At 45.3% G+C, this 22,167-nt stretch overlaps 2 protein-coding genes across 2 annotated transcripts; both read left to right on the top strand.

Annotated features, from left to right (window-relative positions):
* Window positions 1-352: 352 nt before the first annotated feature.
* On the top strand, window positions 353-18,442 carry LOC117142631 (lateral signaling target protein 2 homolog). The gene is made up of 5 exons (XM_033306735.1): window positions 353-990; window positions 15,025-15,165; window positions 15,226-15,966; window positions 16,035-17,092; window positions 17,165-18,442. Exons 1-5 carry the CDS (start codon window positions 955-957, stop codon window positions 18,141-18,143), a joined length of 2,955 nt encoding a protein of 984 aa, XP_033162626.1. The 5' UTR covers window positions 353-954; the 3' UTR covers window positions 18,144-18,442.
* A 669-nt stretch (window positions 18,443-19,111) lies between these two features.
* LOC117142632 (cilia- and flagella-associated protein 58) lies at window positions 19,112-22,157 on the top strand. The gene is made up of 4 exons (XM_033306736.1): window positions 19,112-19,737; window positions 19,803-20,420; window positions 20,472-20,788; window positions 20,847-22,157. The coding sequence occupies exons 1-4, from the start codon at window positions 19,223-19,225 to the stop codon at window positions 22,049-22,051; spliced, it is 2,655 nt and encodes an 884-aa protein (XP_033162627.1). The 5' UTR covers window positions 19,112-19,222; the 3' UTR covers window positions 22,052-22,157.
* The last annotated feature ends 10 nt before the right edge of the window (window positions 22,158-22,167 follow it).

Below are 22,167 nucleotides of genomic sequence, written 5' to 3'. Positions count from 1 at the left end.
TTTGAAGCATTTCGAGCTGTAAATGTTTGTACTCATTCTAATTTATTAATTTAACTACGCTATGAAGTAATTACATACGGAGGTAGAACTTTGATACTTACTGCAAATCCTTAAGCAGATTTTAGCAAATACCCATCAAAGTTAATAGTAAGAATTGTTCAATTTACCAATTTTAATGATTAGATATGTAATTAGGTATAAGCTTATGTCAAACATTGAAAATCCAGAACATACAACAGCATTGCTAGTGTGAACGGTGTAGAATATTTTTACACGTCCGTGACATTTTCCCGCGAACCGAAGAGCGCCACACTCTTGGCATTGCTAATCGCAGACCCCGCCGACTGGTCACATTAATCGAAAAAAAAACTTTGCTGCGAACGCACGGACGCTCCGCTGTCGACGGAAATCGCATCGCAACGCGAAGGGCGGATGAGTGCTGCGCGAGTTTAATGGAAAAGTTTGCAATCCGAGTCGCCCGACATTCGAGTGGTCAGCCTCCGCTTTGACGCACTGCCTCTGCAGGCCGCCACAGGACAACCGACGCAGTTTCCGCGAGGGAAATGCAGCTCCACCTAATGAGACCGTAGAGTCACGCGTGTGAGGAGCACGAAAAGTGAAAAAGCAAAAAAGAGGATATAGGAGAACAACAAAAGGCAGAAAAGCAAAGTGCGAAGAGGCCAAGGCATTTAAACAAAATTCACAATAAGTGTTAAAATCAGTAATGTGCATTTAGCAGTTGCCAAACAAATTGCATTTTTCTTTGTTTTGTTTGGCTCGTACGCGCTTGTGTTGGTGTACAGTGCGAGTGAGTAAGTGAGTGTGTTTGTGTGCGCGAGAGCAAGGACAACAAGAAAGAGCAGCGGAAGAGGAGAAGACGAGTAGCAGGAGCAGGAGGGGAGGAGGCAGAGCAACAACTGTGGAGCTGCAGCTGGAAGGAAACAACCTCCTGCGATGGACACGTTTAAACGCTGGCTAAACAAACCCAAGGTACAGTTTTTGTTTTCTGCTCCTATTTTCGCATAAATGATGAACGATAACCCGATTAGTAGTGCCCTCTTATCACTAAAACAAAACCAAACAACAACAAGAGAGAGAGCGCAGCGCAATTAATTAAAATAGTGAGCAGAGCCCGATAGAGAGAGAGAGAGAGTAACAAATGGTGTCAAATGTGCCAGTGTGTGTTTTAACTGTGCCGTTGTGACGTCAGCCTTTGGCCCTGGCTCATTCTCATTATAGGCTAGCGCCCTCTCGCTCGCACCCTGTTAGCCAGCTGGGTTTTAACCGCATTTCGTTTCCGATGATTAATTCGAATTCGCTGACGTTGCAGCAACTGCAACTCGGCGTGTTGTTTTTACATTTTTGTTTTTTTGCACAATACGTGTGTGCAAGCTGCACTCTCAATTCAAATTGGAAACACTCACCAACACATGCACGGCCACATGCACATGCCCAAAGTAACAACAAAAACAAATATGGCGCCAGTCCGTTCGTGTTGCAAATTACAAGCAAAAGCAGCTAAAGTCAAAGCCAACTAATTTATGTATCTGCGCCTGGTAATTTGGGATCTATTCTGTTCCGCTCGCAGCGGGGAAATCCCCCTCGCTACTTGCTGTGGAAAATCACTCGAGAAAACAATGTCAAAGCTCCAGCGATTGGAGGAGCAGTCTATTCTTAGCCATCCAACTTACAGTTGGAACTAGCTAAGGCGGATCTTTCAGATCCCATTGGAGGTACATATATGATGCAACCTGATAAATAACTTACAAAATTCACAATCTGGATTACCCTACACATTTTGTCTTTTCATATTATATTTTGTTATTGTCCAAAATGTTATAATATTAAGTGTTTATTGAACTTTTCCGTGAGGTGAACTCATGTTGCTCTGGAAGCGATTTGTCCCATGCACACAAGTTCGTCTGTTTCTATTTTGAGAGCCCCCCTAAATTCGGGTGTCTGGAATATGTATGTGTGTACATGGTAAATGTGAACCGCTAGACCCTAGCCTCCAAAAATAAATCGCCACCGATGGAGCGCGTTTCGTGCCCCTCATCCAGTTTTCCTCCCGATCGCTCGTCAATCAGTCAATCCGTTTGACATTTTGATTGCCGTCGCCAGATTTCTATTTGTGCTCAAGAGTAGGAAAAATGGAATTAGAAGCAATTTACACGCAAATCCATTAAATCAAAGGCAAACACCCTATATGGCTGTACATATGGCTATGTCTATGACTATGTGCGGTGTGTATTTGTGCGACCTCGGTTACCTGGTGCTGGAGGTCAGTGTCGAGACTTGTGTCGGGTGTTGAGGGGGCTCCACCACTCTCGGAATCGAATCAAATGGCAAACAGATGTCTGGTTTGGTCTGGTCTCGTCTGTGGGCAGAAGGGCCTCGGATGTTTATGTTTGTTTTCGAGTGCTCAATAGCCGGGAAGATATTGTATTGTCTGTATCTGTGGCTGGCACTTCGATTAGATAAGATATCGCCGAGTGGATTGGAGTGGGCGGGATTTGCCTGCGCATCACGTTTAATCGCAGGTGATCGAGGGGGCTTGGTGTTTATCGATTAACGGGCTGCGAAAGTATCGTTTAAATCGCAATTTGCAGCTCTATTTGCATTTGTTTTCCAACAACGGAGTGTAAGAGCTGTAAAGTCAAGTTTGCGGGTCTTTAATGGCTTCAAATGGCTACTCAATCATTCCAAAAGATAACATAGACCACGAAGAGGTGTTTCTATAATAAACAACTTTTATGTATACTTTGAAATAAAAACTTTAATGGGAAATACATTTCGTAACTCGCGATCTTATTGGCAAAAAAAAAATATAAACAGTAATGAGGTTTTTTTTTTGGTATTTCCTCACTTTTCAAATAACTCTTTGGCCATAAATAATTGAAAACTTCGTTAAGACTCGCTGCATGATTTATTACGCTCTAAATGCATTCGGAAATTCCAATTGGATTTGCAAAGGTGATCAAAGCGAAATGGAAATACGGTTTTCTTCGGTTTACTTTCCGGATGCCTCGTAGTTAGTTGCTCTCTACTTTGCTTTGTTAATTAACACACTTCTTTCCATCTCCACACCTTCCCCATTCGCCGCCCATCTCGCATGCAGCTCGTAAGTAACGGTACGTTTTCCTTATTTTCTTGGTGGTGGAAAATGCCTCGCAAACGAAACGGAAAATCCACACAGACGTCTTAAGTTTCTGATTTGCTTTCATGCCCGCACATGTGTGTGCTTGCAACTCTTTCGTCTGGCATCTACCGCACTGCTCTTCTTTTTCATTCATTGACTGCACACAATTTTTCCGCCGCCGCTTCCTGGTCTTCTCTTTCTTTTCTTTTCATTTCATTTCTTTTTTCCTTCTCGTCTCGTGTCGTCTCGTCTTTGTGATTGCGATTGTGTCAACTTTCTTTCTCCTGCAAAGTGAGATTCTTGGGCCGAGGTCGCTTTTGTTGCGATTCAAAAATAAACAGAAACCGCACGGCGATAGCGTTGCCAGATGTGTCGCAAGGCATTGCCATATCGAGTTGCATAATCCGAGATTGCTGTGCTTTGTGGTGTGTCAACCCTGTCCGCTGCATTCTATTGCAGCAACGAGAAACTAGCAAACAACGAGTGAGTAAATGAATGCGATTTTAACTAGGAAATCTACTCAATTTGGATTAATTTCCAAAAACCCTGCTTGTTACTTACACTTTAATGTAAGCAAATTGCTTAGAAGCCTGCATATTAGTGGGCACAGATTAATGAGGCGATTTCCATTCAAGTTATATACCCTAAGGTAGAGTATGCAGTGAATGCAATTGTTTTCACTCCGTCTGTGCATATAAATTTTCATAAAAACGAAACCGACGACGCGCTGAAGGCAGACAGACAAAGGCGAGGAGAAACCGAGACAATGGAGGCTGGGAAAGAGGCGACTGCCCCGAAACCCAGATCCCAAAAAACGCGATCGGATCCGCAGTCAATGGAACTGCCAACTGGCAACTGGGGGCCACTAAAAACTCTGAAAGAAGGCGGCACGCGCCACAGGCGCCTGTAATTGATTATCTCTGATGTGGCGAGCACTCGATCTGTGAGCCCAAAACCAATAGCGTTACATCATTTTCCCATATTTAATTTGCTTGCATAAATACAATGTACACTATACAATATAAATATATGTATATATATGTATATTCCCATCTAAACTCGTACACCACACATATAGGAAGTATTGTACAGACGATAAAGCAAACACTTTTATACTTTATTTTTTGCGCTTGCCTTTCGGATACTTGATTATAAATGTTTGACGATGAATGCATAAATGTATACGTAACCATGTACAATAATATAAAGCAAAAATAGTGGGTGCGGACTGAATCGCATTTGTGTGAGTGTCTGCCGGTCGATCAGCATTATTGAGCACATGGCTCAGATTCGCATTCGTAGTCAGATTGCGATGGCTGCTGGGTCTTCCCAGCAGTGCTGAAACAAAGGCATTTGCAATGTTCTTCTATCATTTCATTCAAAAGCAAAACCTAAACTAGTAGTTCCCCAGCTTGGTTTCTGGTATTTCTACTCGCTGCTTTTCGGCTGGCCAAGCGATATCTTTCTCATGTGTCTTGGCTTTGTGTGCTTGCCATAAACTCATTTGAAGTTGGCATTGAATTGTCTTACGGCCCGAATCGCCAAGAAACAAAAGTAAGCCATAAAAAAGTGAAATCCATGGGTGGCTGGCAATGTCTGATTTTTTTGTATTTAATCGTTGATGGCTTGGGTTTTTTTCATATTTTCATTTTACTATCGTTTCTACAATTATTTTCGGTTGTTTCTGAAATGCTTCTCTCGAACTTCTCCCCCGGCTTTTTGGAGCATGTTGCAAAGGTGTGCAATTAAAGTCTGTTGCGTCGTCAGCACGAAAATCGGCCATTAACACAATAAACTCTGACTTGTGGCTTACAACAAAAGCATAAAAGTACAAAATTACCCGCAAAACAATTAAACATGAGCTGGCAAAATGGAAATTACAACAACAATAGCCGTTTAACAATTCAGCCTAAGAAAGTCATGACTGCAACGAGCTGAATGAACCACGGGAATCGACGGGGGGCAGCTATCTCCTTAGCCAGCTTAAAAAAAAAAAATTCACTTATTTACGCTTTCTTAACTTAAACTTATGGCCGAGAAAACTGGTGCGAAGAGTAAAAAACACTTCTTCTGACAAAAGTGAAGGAAGTTAAGTGGCAGCAAAGTCAGCCCTCTTGGTAATGGCAACCGATTATAATGCCCATTTCTGTTTCAATGATGCGGATGCAGTGCGTTTCGCAATCCCAGCCACATTATGAAACGACCTTACAAGTAAATAATAACGATAAATAGAAAGATAAACACCAAAGAAACCTGTTCCAGCGAGAGCTATTATTACCCCAATATTTTCGGTTTTATTTGCTTTCAAAGCATTAATGCTTCTGCTAACTAACCATAAAATGTTCGTATCATCATTTGTTGCATTAAGAATTCACGTTGCATGTGTTTATTCATTCAGTTTACCCCATTTAATGCAATCTCTATCGTATTTGTCTACTTCATTTAACGCTTAACTGTTCTGAAACCCACTCTGCATGCTCTGCATATTACACCTCTTGTACAAATAAAGCAAGTTGCCCCAAGCTCATTTTCACCATCTGCGCCATGAATGGACTCGGTGCGTATACGACCCGTTGGCCAACACACATTTAGTGCAGTGCAACAATGTGTTTGTACTTGTGTTTGTGTTTGCTTGTGGTGATTGTGCGAGTGTCTGCTTGTTGCTCGTGCCAACAACAATAACAACAACTACAATAGCAACAACTTCAGCGATATACTAGCACGAGAAACAACAACGAGAGCAACCTGTTTCTTGCGGTGCATTTAATTTGGGCCATATTGACATGTGCCGCCACTGCCGGCGTCACCGTTAACGACTTTTGCTTCTGCTCGCCGCTGGCCTCAATTTGGTGTTCTAGTCCGTTGGAATATATAAAGTAAAGGCCGCCAAGGTGGGCCACAAATGTCGTCTGTCAACATTACGAAAGTCTTGATAAACAGCATTCTGATGGAAGTCGCCTGAAGGCAACTCCGAGATACTACAGACTGACTGCACGACAGACATTTGTCATTTCTAATCACTATTCAAATTATGAATTAAAATGTTGACTGGGGCTTTAAGCTAAAGATTCTGATATAGATTCGACTCATAATTATCATTACATGGGCTTAATTATAATGGAATCTTTGAAAGGAAAGCGAAATGTCATGATAGACAGCATTCTTTGTTCCAATCACTGTTGAAGTTATATGAAAGCTTGCTCGGCAATCTGAAAAGAATTTGACATAGATTAGACATTGATATTATCGTCAGTTTTATCAGCTTCACAGATAATTAAAGCTTGAGACATTTAATTGAAACATTTGCTACGGCAATCTTATACACCATACTGATGGCATTCCATGCACAATGACTCATAGACCACAAGTATTTCTTAACTACTGATAAATGTTCTAGTTGCAAAGTATGTGGAAAAGGTATTATAAGAAGGGCGCACACCTTATACACCTCTATTGGATTACAACACCTAATTCCACGCTTTTGCACTTGAGGTCATCGCATTGCGAATCTCTTGAGCGTATTCCTCGGAAACGAAGGCACGTGATCGGGCTTTATATTTCGTCACATTCAGCTAACCATTTTATTTGCTTTGGATGATTTAATCAACTTGTTTTGAGCGTCTTGTTCCCTGACCCTGCCTCTAATTTCCCGGGGGAAACACTTACAACAGCTCTTTTGTCAGCTAGCTTGCAACTTTTCCACTGGGTGGAACAATATAAAATTAACACGAAATTAGTTGATAATACAGGCCACATATGTCCACTGGTCCCTGGTGTCCAAGTATTCGTGATCCACGCGCTATTTAGTGGATTTAGTGACGCATTAAGTCGGTCCAGGGAATACATACACTATACTGATAATAGAAGTCTACGTATAGACAACCTGTATTCATGAATTGAGCTCACGTAGCTTAGCGAATCGTGCCGAAATCACAGATTCAACAGAAAAAGTGACTAAAATGGCTAAGTAAGTAGATTCGTAGTTGATCGATTGAAAAAGGACTCAAATATCTATTCATTTCACTTGTATCTCATTGTTTCAAATCAAAGTTAGCCCAGAAACCCCTTTATTCAACTAAGGCAAACAAAGCTAATCAGTAGAAGCTATTTAAACTCGATTTATTTCCATTAGTAGAGAATCAACGCTGATAGCTATATACATATATTCAAAGTGGGTGCTTGTTTTCTCAGTCATGACCCTATAAGCAATATTTGTATATTATTACCGCAAACAGGAAATAATTATATGCAGCATGATTGTGTGGCGATTACAATCATTTTCAACCCAGATGCATTGGCATAGTGAACGTAGATTCCCCGAGATCCCATCGATTAAGTCGTTATCTCAATAGCTAGCCGCCAGCTTTCCCATGACATTATTTCCTACTGAATATATAGAAACTTGAGTAGTTTTCCACTGTTGAATGCTCTTTCATTGTGATTGCACTTCGGGGATCGATATTCAGTTGCTGGAACTTCAGTACCGCCTTTATCGGACTGCGGACACCCATGTAGCCCATTTATGTCGGCTATATCTTACATTTGCGATAAGATTGTGTAACGTTTCCAAACCGAAAATCAAATAATTTAGTGCTCTGCTTGGTTGGGTTCCTCTACCTTCTTTTATTGGCTCAGTGTTCGATTATTTTCCTTATTTACTCGGAAGGCAGTCTCTGGTTAAATATTGGTTAGCAACTTAATCCGCATATTTATTCAGTAATTTCCTGTTACTGCTGCTGTGCAGCCACGAAAACACACAAACTGAAATTACTCTACAATGTTTTCATATTGATTGCGCTCCGTGTTATCACAACTGACGTCGACTGAAGGCTGTCAGGGCTTTAGCCGTCTTATTGATCACTTTTCCTTGCACTCCGCCAAACTGATAATTTAGTTTTACAGGTCAAACGTTGGCCTGCGATGCACCTCGGAAAACCCCGTTCCACGACCGGCCGTTGCTCAATTCCTGACCCAAGGTGGACCACTTGGTTCATTGGCCATCTCGGCGCGGAGATTGTGCCAAGGCAGTCTACGTGCCCGCCGCCGCCGCCACTGCGAGCGATATGTCAATTATTCGTTACGCTTTTTGCCAGACGTGCAGACAGTTTCCCAAAATAAAAACGCTTTTCAAATGGCCATAGCAACGGTCAGTCGGGGAAAAGTAAAAGCGGTGAAATTTTCACATTCACAACGAGTCGATCTCCTCGAGGAGTTTGAAGTGAGTGCAATGGCCACTCCACTCCAGCTGCCCAGTCGGACCGCAGCTGTGGACTCGGCAGCCACTCTCCTACTTTCGAATGGCGGTGGTTTCAATTGCGGATTGCATTACGCCCGCCAGACACCGCCGGCCATTGCGTCCCACTTATTACCTAATCCCGATCGCCGGCAGACACTGAGCGCCCTTGCTTATCAGTTGCCGGCGACATCAACTTTTCTCGCAGTGCACTCCACTCGTTACATAAGGCGGAGGCACAGCGAGTCTAGGTCTCTCTTTTTTCTCGCCGTGTCTGTGGCTGTGGCCGGCATATCAATGAGAGGAGCGGGAGATCGGATGCGCGTGTGGACGCCAACGCCCACGTACTGCACGTACACTACTGCTCCGTCCGCACACCCACCCAGCTCCCCGCCAGAAATCCGCTGTTTGGTTACTCAATTATCGACACTTCCGAGTGCCGGACGAGCGCACTTTAACCCCCGCTGGAAAGTGAAAGCGATTTGTGGTTTATCTTCTCAGTTGTCATTGTTGGGAGTGAAGCAGGCAGGAGGGGGTATTATCGGTGGCCAGTGTCAAGATTATTAAATACCAGTGGCAGTGGTACACAGCAAATGGAAAATCCCAGCTAGCTGGGATGGCAGTAGGAGAAGAAGCCATTGAAAAATCGGTGGGGGAATCGAATCCACATTGCGATACGCACGACTCCAGAAAGGTGAAAAGTAATCCTGCAAGTTTAAGGTTAATCTGATTAGTGCTACTGCTGTTTCCATGAAGTTATTAAAGTACTAGAAAGTTGGGAGTTTGGGAGCTATCGAGTGACACTCTTAAAGTTACGCTTGTTAATGTATCTGCAAACGTCTTCTACTCGTTAATGAAACATAACTGCGTTTCTGGGAGTTTGTCAATCGCTAACTATAGAGTGACACTCTTGAAATCAGTGTTGTAAATGTATCTGAAAACGTCTTCTACTCGTTTATGAAACATAACTGCGTTTTTGCAATATGCCATTAAATCGAACTTCACAGATCTTAATCATAAAATGCAAATAATTCAAGCGGAATCAACCTGTTGATGCGATAAAAATAAAAACAAGCTGCAAAAAGCGGTGACAAAGTGATTTAAAAAATGTGAGACCCGTTCGGTCTCAGTTTATCAACGATTGCGACACATTTTTGGGGCCTCATGAATATGCAATGGAGCTGATGACGATGATGACCTCTTTCTCCACCCGACTATCCTCACCCCCACGCCCACAATCCCTCTCCTCCCCAATCTTTCTGCCGCCCCATCCATTATTATCCAATTTATTTGATGGGTTTTATTGGCATTTGTCTCTTGGGCGCATTTTGTCATCTCTTCCGCATCGATTTGCCATCGCCAGCTGTTTTCCACTCTTTCGCCCTTCTGCTTCTCCATTTACATTGGGCAATTTTGATATGCAAATTTCTCCGTTCGATTTGTTAAGAAACTGACTTAATTATGACATAATAAAAAAAGGCCACTGGTTTGGCTGGCCGGCTGCATCCGATCATATCGTTTATGCGTTTTGTGGACAGTTCGTTCAACTTTGAGCAGTTTGCCGTAAATAAAAATCCTTAAATCGACTTCCGGTTTATCCGTTTGCAAGGGTTATAATTCGTATAATTTACTTGCGCACTTTGTTTGCCCAGCAGAGTTGAATGCACCCACGATAATTCGATTTATTTCTGCTCATTTTTTTTTTTTTACTTTCGCGGGGGAATTTGAATTTTATGCTTTTTGGGCTGCAATCATTATGTTTGTCGATATGTCCTGTATAAAGCAAATCCGTTGTTTATATATATACTGTATATATATATATAGGCTGGCTATCTGCCGTGTTGATATTGAATCTTTATATTTACGCGAGTAGCTTTCGTTTGTTTATCAAGCTCATTTATTTATATACGATTTGACCGTGACTCAGTTTTCACTCGTTCTTTCTCTTTTCGTCTGCTTGAATTGAATAGTAGGTTATACAGCGAAATTGCTCTTAAAACATTAAAGATGTAATGCAACTTCAACAGAATTCATGGGAATTGAAAAAGGGAAATTCCTTTTAGGCATTTGATACCTCAAAGGAGTTTGTTTATCATGCGAATGGCTGATTAGTCAGTTCCCAGAACTTAATCTTTGTATTTCGAGTGGTTTTTCCCTATATCACAAGCAAACAAGTAAACCAACGCTATTGATTAGTGTTACAGGTTTTCTACTGTTTTCTCACATTCTTAACAATTGCTTTCATTGTTTTTACTGCGACGCATTTTCCGATATTTGTTTTATTGTTGGTTAATAATAGTAATAGCAAGTTATCTTTGCTTCGTCTTAACGTGCTTTGATTTATAAGTAATATAGCTAGCTGATGTGCGAATTCACGTGAGATGGCTATATGAATGCAAATAGTTTATAATTGTTTAATTATATCTTTTTGCGAATTCACGTGAGTAATCTTTAGTATAAATGAAATTAATGTTCTTATTCAATTTACATAAGAGTCATTGGATTTTGATTTTAGATAACAATCGCATGACACATTCACGTGAATTCACTTTCATCTATTGAGTGCGAAACGTTAGATGCGGAATTATGATGGGCCTGTCACTTTTAGCACTTGCATTTGATATTTGAAATTTGAGCCAATTAAATTACTCGCTTAATTTGCAGCTCGAGCGGCGCGAATTGTGCAGAAATTGAATTCAATTGATCGGTGGTTCTCAGCTCTAGAGGTAGTTTTCCAGACGTATACCCTCAATTAACCGATGACAGCCAGGTGCCGGGACCAAATTGAATCGTTACGCGGGTCACGACATTCGCCCTGCGATTCACCTCCAGCGCCAATTCTTAGAGAATCTCCTCAATTGGCGAATGTCCAATTGAAATCGTAGCGAGTAGCAGCAGCCAGCTGTCAAAAGTACAAATCGTGCGAATATATTCAATGTCAAGTGCGTGTTTTTCATTTTCAATTCCACTGAGTCCTTCCTGCGTCAGCAAACACGGCCAGGTCCTTTGGTCCTTCGAGTGCGAAAAGCTTCAGGGACGAATATTTGTTCGCAAAGATACAAAGGCAGGCTGTCTCGCCAGTGTCCTTGTCGTTGGCTGCCCTCAAGGATTCAGATACAGATACAGATACGGATGCGAAGGGTGGGATGGCAGGCAGCCTGTTGCGCGTGTCATGGTCACCACTACGGACAACTGTGACGTCAGGCAGATGTCCTTATGGTCAGATGGCTGAAATCGCACGCTTGGCTGCAGCATTTTCCGGATAATTTATTTCTTTGACTGTGCGAAACACAAGCTTTAGTTACGAATAATTACTTAGCTTGCATTTCAAAATGAGTGAGATTTTTTACTTAGTAAAAAATTTACTGTCATAAATAAGTTCATAAAATCTACGATTTTTTGTTAAGTATATAATTTGGGGTTGCCGTTTTTGTTTATAAAACCGTTTTTGCCACAATGTCTTATGGCTTGCAATTAGAAAGTTGAACCTATAATATCTCATTACTCATAATTGAAGGCTTTGACCGTAATTCTCAGCCGTCGACTTGACTACTTCCTTTCCATGATTTGCATTTCGAGTTCGCTCGGGCGTCATTTGTTTTCCTCTTCAACTGGAACTGAAAGCGGTTCTCACCCACATCAAGTCGAGCAGCAAATTTGGTTTCACCATTTGCGCTACGGCTCCATATCTTCTGAGTGTTGTTTTTCTGTTATCGTCCGTGAACGGCAACTTGCTGCTGGGTTGGTTGATGGAAGGGATGGGATGGTGGAGACGGTAGCGGTTACTCACCTTTAATTAGCTGATTGAACACACAAACCAGTTGAAACAACAATTGAAATGCTCGACAAAGGCAGCTTCCAGCCGGGCGATATGCAAATAACTCGCTGGATAAACGCGCACATTTGTGGATCAGTTACTAACAAATTCGGATATGAAACCAAAAGGTGTGGTCTGTTTTCAGAGGTAAACAGTGTCAAAGAACTTTTGCCTTATCGCCTGCGAATCAATTCCTCAAATGTTTGCCCACTTTCTGCTCGAATTTGGTGTGCAAACAAATATTTTATCACGCAGGCCAAAAATTTACCAAATTCAAGTTTCGCAATGAATAAGTCACGATGGCCCAGTGCGAAATCCTTGGAGTCGTACCTCCTCCTCCAACTTCTGGTCGTTCCGCTTGGCTCGAAATGAGCTTGAAATTTTTAATTACCATTTAACATTTGCCTTTTTGTCAGGGGTTTTTAACTCTTTAATTACATTTGGGATTTGGCTAAATGCTTTCATGTATTTATGAGCCATGTAAATGGCTTTTGATAATCATTCATTATTAAGTTCAAGGCTCCAGTGAGTAAAAGTATAATGAGTCTGCTTGCTTATCGAGAGCTTTAAGTTGCTTAAAGTTGCTTTATGCATTAAAATTCTTGAACGCAAATTTCTAAATTACGGAATTATGTGTAGTTCCCCGGCTACTATCGGTAGTATTTACTTATCAACTATATTATGAACCTTCCTTATCCTCTCTATATGGCACATTCTCATACACGGAACTCCCTGCCTTCTTTGCCCGCTCCCAACCAGTTTGTGTCCAAATTGCGACGCTAATTAATGGCTACAACGACTGGCACTTACAAAAAGTGGCTGGCGTCGACAACGTTTTGGCCAGCGTCGTCATGACGGCCAACAGAATGTGGGAATGGGAGCGGGAGCGGGGGAATTCCGACGGTGGTGGGGTGCTCTTCTTGGGCAGTCATTGAACTATTTACGCATGGCCTTGCTCAATTTATATAATTTATAATTCTCAATTAGATTGCTTATTCTTTTTGGCCATTCTCGCAAAGTGACAGAGCGACTGCGACAGCGAATCAAACACACGCCAAATCGAAGCTCAAACATTTTTAGAGCTTTGCCCATTTGATTGTTGTGTAAACAAATGGCAAAAAAAAAAATAATAAAAAAAAGAAAACAAAGGAAAACCAAATTTACCCTTGGGCCTATGACGAAATGTAAAAAAAAAACGAATACAATATTCTGCAGCGATTCATCGAATCGCGTGGTGTGATTCATTCATAACCACTCATTTGCAGTGGCTCATATGGAATCATTGTTACTTTTTCATAATTCGTGGCGTAACTACACAATTAAAAATAAATATCTTACTTAAAATGAAAACTTAAGAAAGAATATAGCTGGTTTTTTTCAACTGATTTAGCACTAATCAAATGTGTGAGTTATATGCTTTAAAATGCGCTCGCCAATTTTAGTTGAATTACGAATGATTTTCGAGTTTTTCTCGGTGTGCAAATCCAACTGCTATCGTAATTAGTCTTTGTTGTGGCACAAATTTCCCTTGAACAACTCGCCAGCTGTGCCCAGTACACATACTCGTATTCGTATTCGCATTCGTATTCGTTGTTTCGAATGTGAGTTAAAGTTTTGTGAATGCCCGCCAACACCTCGAACCTCCGGCTCATTGACAAGCGACTACCTTTAACTGGCAGCGATAAAAAAACAAACCTGCCGAACTGCGCAGTTTTGGTCTTTTGGGGCGGAGAGTCGACGCTTTTGACTCGAACTCGACGTGTTTACCTTTATAATAAACACATTTCGCTCCGTGCATTCGTTTCCTTTCCACCACGGCCAGCTGCTCTTGCCGCTTTCAATATTAAAGCGGAGCACATATGCGAAAACACTGGACGAGCAGCAGTCGGAGCAACTCACACAAAGGCCGGTGAAAACAAGTTCAACCAACCGCCGATAACTTGCTCTATCGTCAGTCTCTCTGTCTCGCTCGCTCTGCTGCCCTCCCTACGGCACCTTTGCATACCCCGTACTCTCCAGCGGGGTATATCTCGTGCGATTTGTTTGGGGTTGGCAGCGCCGCTTAAGTAGAGCCACGTGATTTAATGGATCATTGAGATTTCAGGCACGGCGCGGCTAAGCCCACTTGTTGCATGTTGGATGGGAGGAAAGAAGCGCTCATCCAAGATTGCATCATCCCAGTGGGCAGGCTGTGCCCCTCACATGAGGCACATAATTGTTATTCGTGGCATCGGCTTACAGCACCGGTTGCGAAATCGATGGCGCTGATCTTACAGCGGCCATCAAACTGAAAGTACCACAACATCCGTTCCTAACTACCAAACAAGTCAAAAGGGTTTGTACTAAAGAGAGCTACTAAAATAAGTTCAAATCCTGGGTATGAGTTATTTTTCATACAAATAGCTAAAGAACATTTTCGCAATGCAAAGTGTGATTTATTATTTTGAGCCGCATTGTTAGAGCCCAATATTAGCATACGTGATTTGTGGATCTGTTGTGAAATCAACGTAAATTAGCGGTGCTAATTAAGCCGCTCGTATGTATGGCTGGATGATAGCGTCTACGTGTTTAGTGGCTTATTGAGTCATCCTTATCGCCATTCGGCCATCGTGTGTCGGCCGTGTACCACCTCCAACCCAACACCAATCCCCCAATCATTGCCCATTGCAGTTGTCACACGATCCCTCAAGTTCAGCGATTGCCCGTTATAATTTGTTGCACTTGGGGAGCGATAAGCTGGCATTGAGTTCAGTTGGGGGAAAGCGGGAAAGCTGGGGGACTGCTTATCTACGTCCAATTACTCATCCAAATTGCATCTCCATTTTATTTTAACAGGCTGATGACAAATCGCTGCTGGCCCGCTTCTTCCATGCGGATCGCTCCCTCACAGCGGTGGCCAGCGAGTTGGACAGCTTCGATGGACGCGCGGAGCCGGATCGATGCACCAGACTGGTCAGCAGACTGCGGCAGAATCAGGTGGGTTTCTGGAAGATTGGCATCCTAACTGGACAAAATATAATTGCATCTCGTTTGCAGGACAAAGTGCTGGCCATCACGAACTTGATAATGGAGGAACTACTCGGCGAAGATCGTGATCCTCGTGCCTTTAGAGCTAAGTTCCCCGAGGAGGTGCTCCAGGAGAACTTGGCAGGGCAACTGTGGTTCGGTGCCGAGTGCCTGGCGGCGGGCTCCTCGATTATGAACCGGGAGTCGGAGAGCAAAGAGATGCGACCACTGGCCCAAGCGGTGACCAAGAGTTTGGGCAATGTGCGCGTCCTATTGAGGGATCAGTGTTTGAAGAACAATGTGCCCAACAGCAAGACACTGCATCTGGACTTGAACGATTCCACCACGGAGCAGCTATACGAAAGTCTGAAGATCTTCGACCGACTGTTCGCCGAGTTCGAGTTGAGCTATGTAAGCGCCATGGTGCAGGTGAAGTCTCGGCATGAGTACGAGATGCAGCAGTGGATAGGAGTGCTCTTCTCGGAGACGCTGCAGCGAGCTCTGAAGATCGGGCTGCTCGACCAGGAGATGGTGGATGCCTTCGATCCTGGACTGATGTTCTCCATTCCGCGGCTGGCCATTGTTGCTGGCTTGGTGGTCTATGCCAAGGGGCCGCTCAATATGGACATGCCGGGTGATCAGCTGTCGGAGATGTTCCGTCCCTTCCGCACAATCCTCATCAAGATCCGCGATCTCCTGCGCAATCTCAACAACCAGGAACTGTATCAACTGGAGAAGCTTCTGTGCACCAACGAGGACATCAACACTAAGGTGGGTAGCCCCTGGCTTAAAATCAAAAGGTACAATCTGAAGCCTAATGAATCCTTTTTGTTCTCCAGGTGCCACTTGGCTCGAGCAGCATTGAAGCGCCCAGTCCAGAGCACAGCTCCCATCCCACGATGAGCAGCACCCAAAACAATAACAACAGCAGTAACAACAACCATAGCAGCAGTAGTACCAACACCACTAGCACCACCACCACCACCGCGGGGACAACCAATACGCACAGGACTGTGGAGCGGCTGGTGGATCAGCGAAACAACAACCATAATAGCAACAGCAACAGTAGCACTAATCCAACAGTGGAGGGAGCTACGCTGCGCTCTCCGTCCATGTTGTCGCTGTCGGCCACCAGTACGCCCACCGCCTCGCCAACCCCCTCGCCGACACCCTCGCACTCGATAGCCTCGACATCATCGGCGGCGACAAGCTCCACAAATCCACCAGCGGACTGGAGCGATGGCGACGATGAGGACGAAGACGATGACGATATTGACGTGGATGAAGAGGATCCAGAAAGCAGCGACGATGGCACGGACGAAGAGCAGTTGCTCAAGGACATCGTGGCGGCGGACTGTGCCTCCGGTTACCTCATACCCAACACCAATCTGGGCAATCTGCTGCAGCCGCAGGAGGTTCCTCTCACGGACAACTTCGTGGCCAGCGAAGATGATGAGTACGGAACGGCGGAACAGCAGAGTCACCAGGGACTCGAGGAGGAAGAGCCCAGCACCAGTGCTGCCATGCTGGCGGCCACCCGCACCTTGCAGCGGCTGCGCCTGCCCAGCAGCGACAACGAACCCCTAGCAGAGCCCACGACAATCAAAGCGAGCGAGGAGCATATGCAGCAGCCAAGCGGTCGCCATCACCGCCATCACCAGCGCCACCATCATCACCATCACCACCGCCACTCTCATCAGCATCAACATCGGCAGCCCCATCCGCATCGCACGACGCGCAGTGGTCGCAAGCGTTGCAGCCTGGAGGCGGCGGATGCGGAAACAATTCAGCCGGAGCGTGAGCAGAATCTAGCCAGCGGCGATACCAGTGCCGCCTCCTCGCTGTCCGACGATGTATCACTGGCCATGCGCAACACAACGGCGCGCCTCAAGTTCAAGTAAGTGAAATTAGTCGCAATAGTTGCGGTTTTGATTTACCCCAGAACTAATCCTTTTTTTTTCATCAATAGAAGCACCGAGAACCTGCTGCACCGCCTGTTTGTCTGCATCGCCGGGGTGGCCGATCAGCTGCAAACGAACTTCGCATCCGATTTGCGCCAGATCCTGCGCAGCGTGTTCCTTATGAACATGTCGTCCGCCCAGGAGGAGATTGACATACCGGAAAAGACAAAGGAGTCGGAGCTGTTCGAGTTCCGGGCCTCCGAGAACGATGTGATACAGGAGAGCGCCGGCTCCAACCAAAGCATTTACTCAGCCGAGGAAGTAAATCCCGAGCTGGACAACGTGTTCAGCGCCGGCGGTGGCAACCAAGCCACTGGTCAGCGCCATTCCGCCGGCGCCAGTATGCAGCGAAATAATACCATTGATCTGGCGAGTCAGTCTGGTGAGGGTAGTCCCAGTGGAGCAACGACGGCCACCAGTCGCTCGCATGTGACGCGCAGTCGAAGTCTGGGGGATCAGGAGGGAGCCAGTTCGGCCACCAGCAGCACTGCACAATTGCGTCAGCTGGAGCAGCAGCAGCAACAGCAGCAATTGCAAATTCAATTGCAGCGACAGCGCAACAATTCCGTGGGCAGTAACACGCCCTCAAGCGCTTCCTCCACTAGTTCCAGCTCCGAGCAGAACTCCCCGGTCAGCGCCAGGAGTGGCAGTCGCCGACGCCTGCAAAGCAACAACGAAACCCAGATGCCCTCATCGGCAACGAGCACCTCAGCAACGCTTTCTCCGCCAGCGTGGATACCCGATGGCAAGGCACCGCGATGCATGGCCTGCCAGACGCCCTTCACTGCCTTCCGGAGGCGTCATCATTGTCGCAACTGCGGTGGCGTTTTCTGCGGCGTCTGTTCCAACGCCTCCGCTCCGCTGCCTAAGTACGGACTGACCAAGGCGGTACGCGTCTGCCGGGACTGCTATGTGCGCGAGGTGCGCTCCGGCATGGGTGTCCAGGGCGTGCAGAGTGTTCAGAGCGTTCAGGCCAGCGCCTCTTAGGACTGGCCAATGGCGCTACAAGGCGCAGCTGACGACCAAAAATGTGGCCGCGATGGAGGAAAAGCAAACTGTGAATCGCAATTGTTCCGCAAACATTGTTTTCTTTATTTTATACGTAATCCTAATCCCATGCGATGGGGCCACATGACCACAGCCAGGGCCCGCGTGTATAGATCATATATATCTTAAATATATATATTACCCTAGCTATATATTTTTTATTTCCAAACCAAGGACCAACTGAGCGTCTATCAAACGAGTCTACAATAAAGCTTCGAACTAAACTAAACTAGACTAAACTAAACGATATTTGTTCATATCAGAAGATAGCGCCAGCTTTAAGTTCGGCTCGCATTTTATAAATATCACATTTTGTTTTCTGTTCTTCGTTTTGTTCCGGGACGTAGGGAAGCACCTTTTAGCGTGGACAAGAGTTTTTTACCCGTAAGCTTTAACTTTGCAAGATCCTTTGTCACTAGCCAAGGCCTTACTAAATGGCAGTTAGAGGTGTAGATAAATGTATGTATATTTTTCTAGCGTCGAGTATCATTATTGTGCGATCAAGCTGATTAGTAGGCGTTAACTGTAGCAGAAATTTTTGCGAAACATTTTTTGTGATTTATCGTAATTTTATATGTATTAATTCGCTTATGTTAATTCGTTTCTATTTGACCTAGCTGGAGTAAATAAGTGCGTAGATGTATGTGGCAAGATGAAATCCTTAAATTGAATTTCAACAATAATAACAACTATATTAACACTAAAGATAAACACATATATACATATATATTTTCTGATTCAAACTTGTAAAAAGAATGTAACAAACGAAAAATCTGTAAATTGAGTTTAAGAAATATACGCAATTTTATGCTTAAATAAAAACCATTCAAATTCATTTTTCAAATCAATTTTGGAATGGGGCAATCCTGAATACAATGTATTACACTAGAACGTCACACTGATTACACAACAATTTTTTTTGTTGATTTTGAATTTTTTTTCTTTGATTTTCGGGAGGATTTCTTCGTTATCCTGCAATCCTTGGCGGTTGTTTTTCTTAGTTGCTTGATACCCTGAAGATGAAATCCTCGAAGCGCAAGATGTCCAGGCTCCTTAAGTCCACCTCTGTGAATTCCAAGTCGGTTTCGATGATGAACTTGGAAGAGCGATTCCGGGAGAGCGTAGAGCCGGCGCAGATAAATCTACTGCGTGATCTTAACGATAAGTTTTTCTCAAGCTCCTACCAGCTGGTGCAAAGTCTTAGCGAACGCTTCCCCTTTCTGGCGGGCAAGGTCAAGTTGTACGTGGACATCCTCTCCAGACTGCACACGCACTACGCCAGCGAGGTGGAGCAGGGCAGGGCAATGCATGAGAAGGTGAGAACGGCGGACGAGAAGCTGCAACTGGCCCTGCGGACCACGGCCATCTCGGAGGCGATGATGGAGCACTTGCGTGAGTCCTTGGAGGACGCCTGGCGGAACGAGGACGCGACCAAGAATCGGGAGGAGACCATGCAGCTGCAGCTGATGTCACTGGTGCGCAGCGATCAATCAAATATGACAAAAGGCACGACCGATCAGGTGCCAATCTCTACGTGAGTTCATCTACTATACCCCCCAGTGAGGTCTCCTAGTTTACTAGAACTGATCCTTTTCGCAGCAAGGACCTCCAACTTCATCGCTTGGTCCTTCGGGAGCGCGATCGGCTGGCTGCCGAGCTGAAGGACCACCAGAAGCGACTGCAAACTAACCGCCTTTACTCGGAGTCGGTGGAAGTCATGATTGAGGTATACAAGGAGATTATCTCCAAGCTCAATGCGCGGGCGAAGAAAGCCGAGTTGGACAACTTTCGGCTGGAGCACAGATGTAATGTGGAGCAGGATAGGTACGAGGATCGGCTGCTGCATCTGAACAAGGAGCTGGTCGCCGTGGTGCAGCAAAACGAGGACCTCCAGGCGGTCGAGAAGGATTTTGTGGAGCTGGCTGCCACCAACGAAGCACTAAAGCAGCGCATCGACCGTCTTTCGCGGGAGAACCATACCCTGACCAAGTCCCTCCGAATCATGGAGGATGAGAAGAACAAGCTGCAAACGAGTCTAAAGGTGTCCGAGGGTCTCAACGATGCCCAGAGACGGGACAAGCTAGATCTCGAATTGGCGCGCCGTGCAGCCGAGCGGGATGCCAAAAAGAAGGCGGACGACTCGATGATCCTGGAGCGACGATTCCACCTGCTGGCCAAGAAGAACACGGAGCTCAACGATCAAGTTCTGGTCAATCAGTGAGTATAATATTTCTAGAATAGTATTGATACTACCTTACGACCTTTTAGAAATGAGCTCAAGGTCCAGGAGAAGAAGATGCTGATGGCCACCGCCAAGCTGAATGAGGCCATCCGCCAAAAGGAGGAAATAGGTCGTTCGCGGGACAGGCTGAGAGCAGAGATCAGCCGTTTGAATGACATTGTGGCCGGAGTCCGGCACGAAATCGCGTCTATTCGCCACCAAATGCAGGATTTGCTAAGCGATCTGCTTCGAGCCAACAAGCAGCTGGACGAGAAGGACCTGCAGGTGCAGAAAATCGCTCGGGAAAAGAGGGAGCAGAGCCTGGAGCTCAACGATGCCTACAAGAAGATCGATGGGATCGAGGGTGAGCATGCAAAGAAAAGCATTAGATATTGAAATTGATTCGAACTGGATTCCTACAGAGACACTTGCCCTGAAGTCTGAGCGATTGGAGGTGCTCCAAGTGGAGCTGCAGCAGAAACAGCAGGAATTCACGAACGTCAAGAAGCAGATGGAAGTGATCCAATCGGAGAAGGTCATGCTGATGAAGACGATGGACATGTGCTCGAGGGACCGCTCCACGCTGCAGAACACAATGACCAAGTTGACGCACCAGATCAACCAGATGACCAGCTCGCTGGCCATTAACGAAAAGGAGATCTCCAGCCTGAAGAACCAGATTGAGCAGCTGAACCGAACTGTGAAGCAGAAGCAGAACGAGATTCACGCCAAAAGTCGCCTGTTGGCTAGCACAAAGACGGATCTTCGCGAGATGAAGATCCGGGTGGAACAAGCCGCCCACACCATCGATACCGATGAAAAGCGCTTTAAGCACATGGCCTGCGCCCTGGACGAGGTCACCAAGGAGAAGAGTCTGGTGGGCTTGCAAATGGTTAGGAGGAATGATGAGGTGCGTCTGCTAAGGGAGAAACTGGATATGATGCAGAAGGCCATCGATCGGGGAACCATGCAGTACAACCAAAGGGTGGAGGACATCAGGTTGCTCAAACTGGAAGTGGTAAACCTGCGAACTTCGCACGAATGCATGCAGCGCGAGGTGGGCAACAAGGCGGCCATGCGCCATGATGTGATTCGATTGGAGCGACAGCTCAACCAGGAGAGGCTCAAGGTATCCGCCTACTCGGAGGAGTTGTCCCGCCCCTGTCGCATCCATCGCTGGCGAGTCCTGCTGGGCAAGGATCCGCGCCGCTTCGAGTTGATCCGCAAGATTCAACAGCTGCTGAAGCGCAACATTCGGCTATCCGTGGAACGGGAAAACAAGGCCAAGCAGCTGGCCGAATTGGAGCACGTTCACGAGGAGTTCAAGCGCCAGATGGCGAATCTCCCCGATCCGAGTGTGCGCCAGAAGCTCTGCATCCAGCAGCGCATCAATCGCCGCCAGACCCGCCAACTCAAGGCCATGAAAGCTGAGCTCAGGATCAACGAGATCGACCTCAAGACCAGGGAGCACCTGATAGACGGCTTCCAGGAGCAACTGCGCCTGCATCATCTGGAGAACAAGAAGAACTTCAATGGCAGGGGGGATTTCTCGATTCGCGATGGTAAGGCGACCGAGGATGAATTTACGGAACAGGTGTTCGACATGTCTGCCACCTGCGAAAGTTAATCTCCACAAGCTGGATGATGGTATCCACATATATGTACATATGGAGGACAGCCTCCAACTTCGATAGGGTATCTTTTTCACTTTCAGAATATTAAAGAAAACATTATTATCAAAAA

The sequence above is a fragment of the Drosophila mauritiana genome, chromosome 3R, assembly GCF_004382145.1.
Source record: "Drosophila mauritiana strain mau12 chromosome 3R, ASM438214v1, whole genome shotgun sequence".
In the NCBI taxonomy this organism is placed as follows: Eukaryota; Metazoa; Arthropoda; class Insecta; order Diptera; family Drosophilidae; genus Drosophila; species Drosophila mauritiana.
Note: the sequence above shows the minus strand (reverse complement) of the source record. Positions and strands in the feature narration are given on the sequence as shown.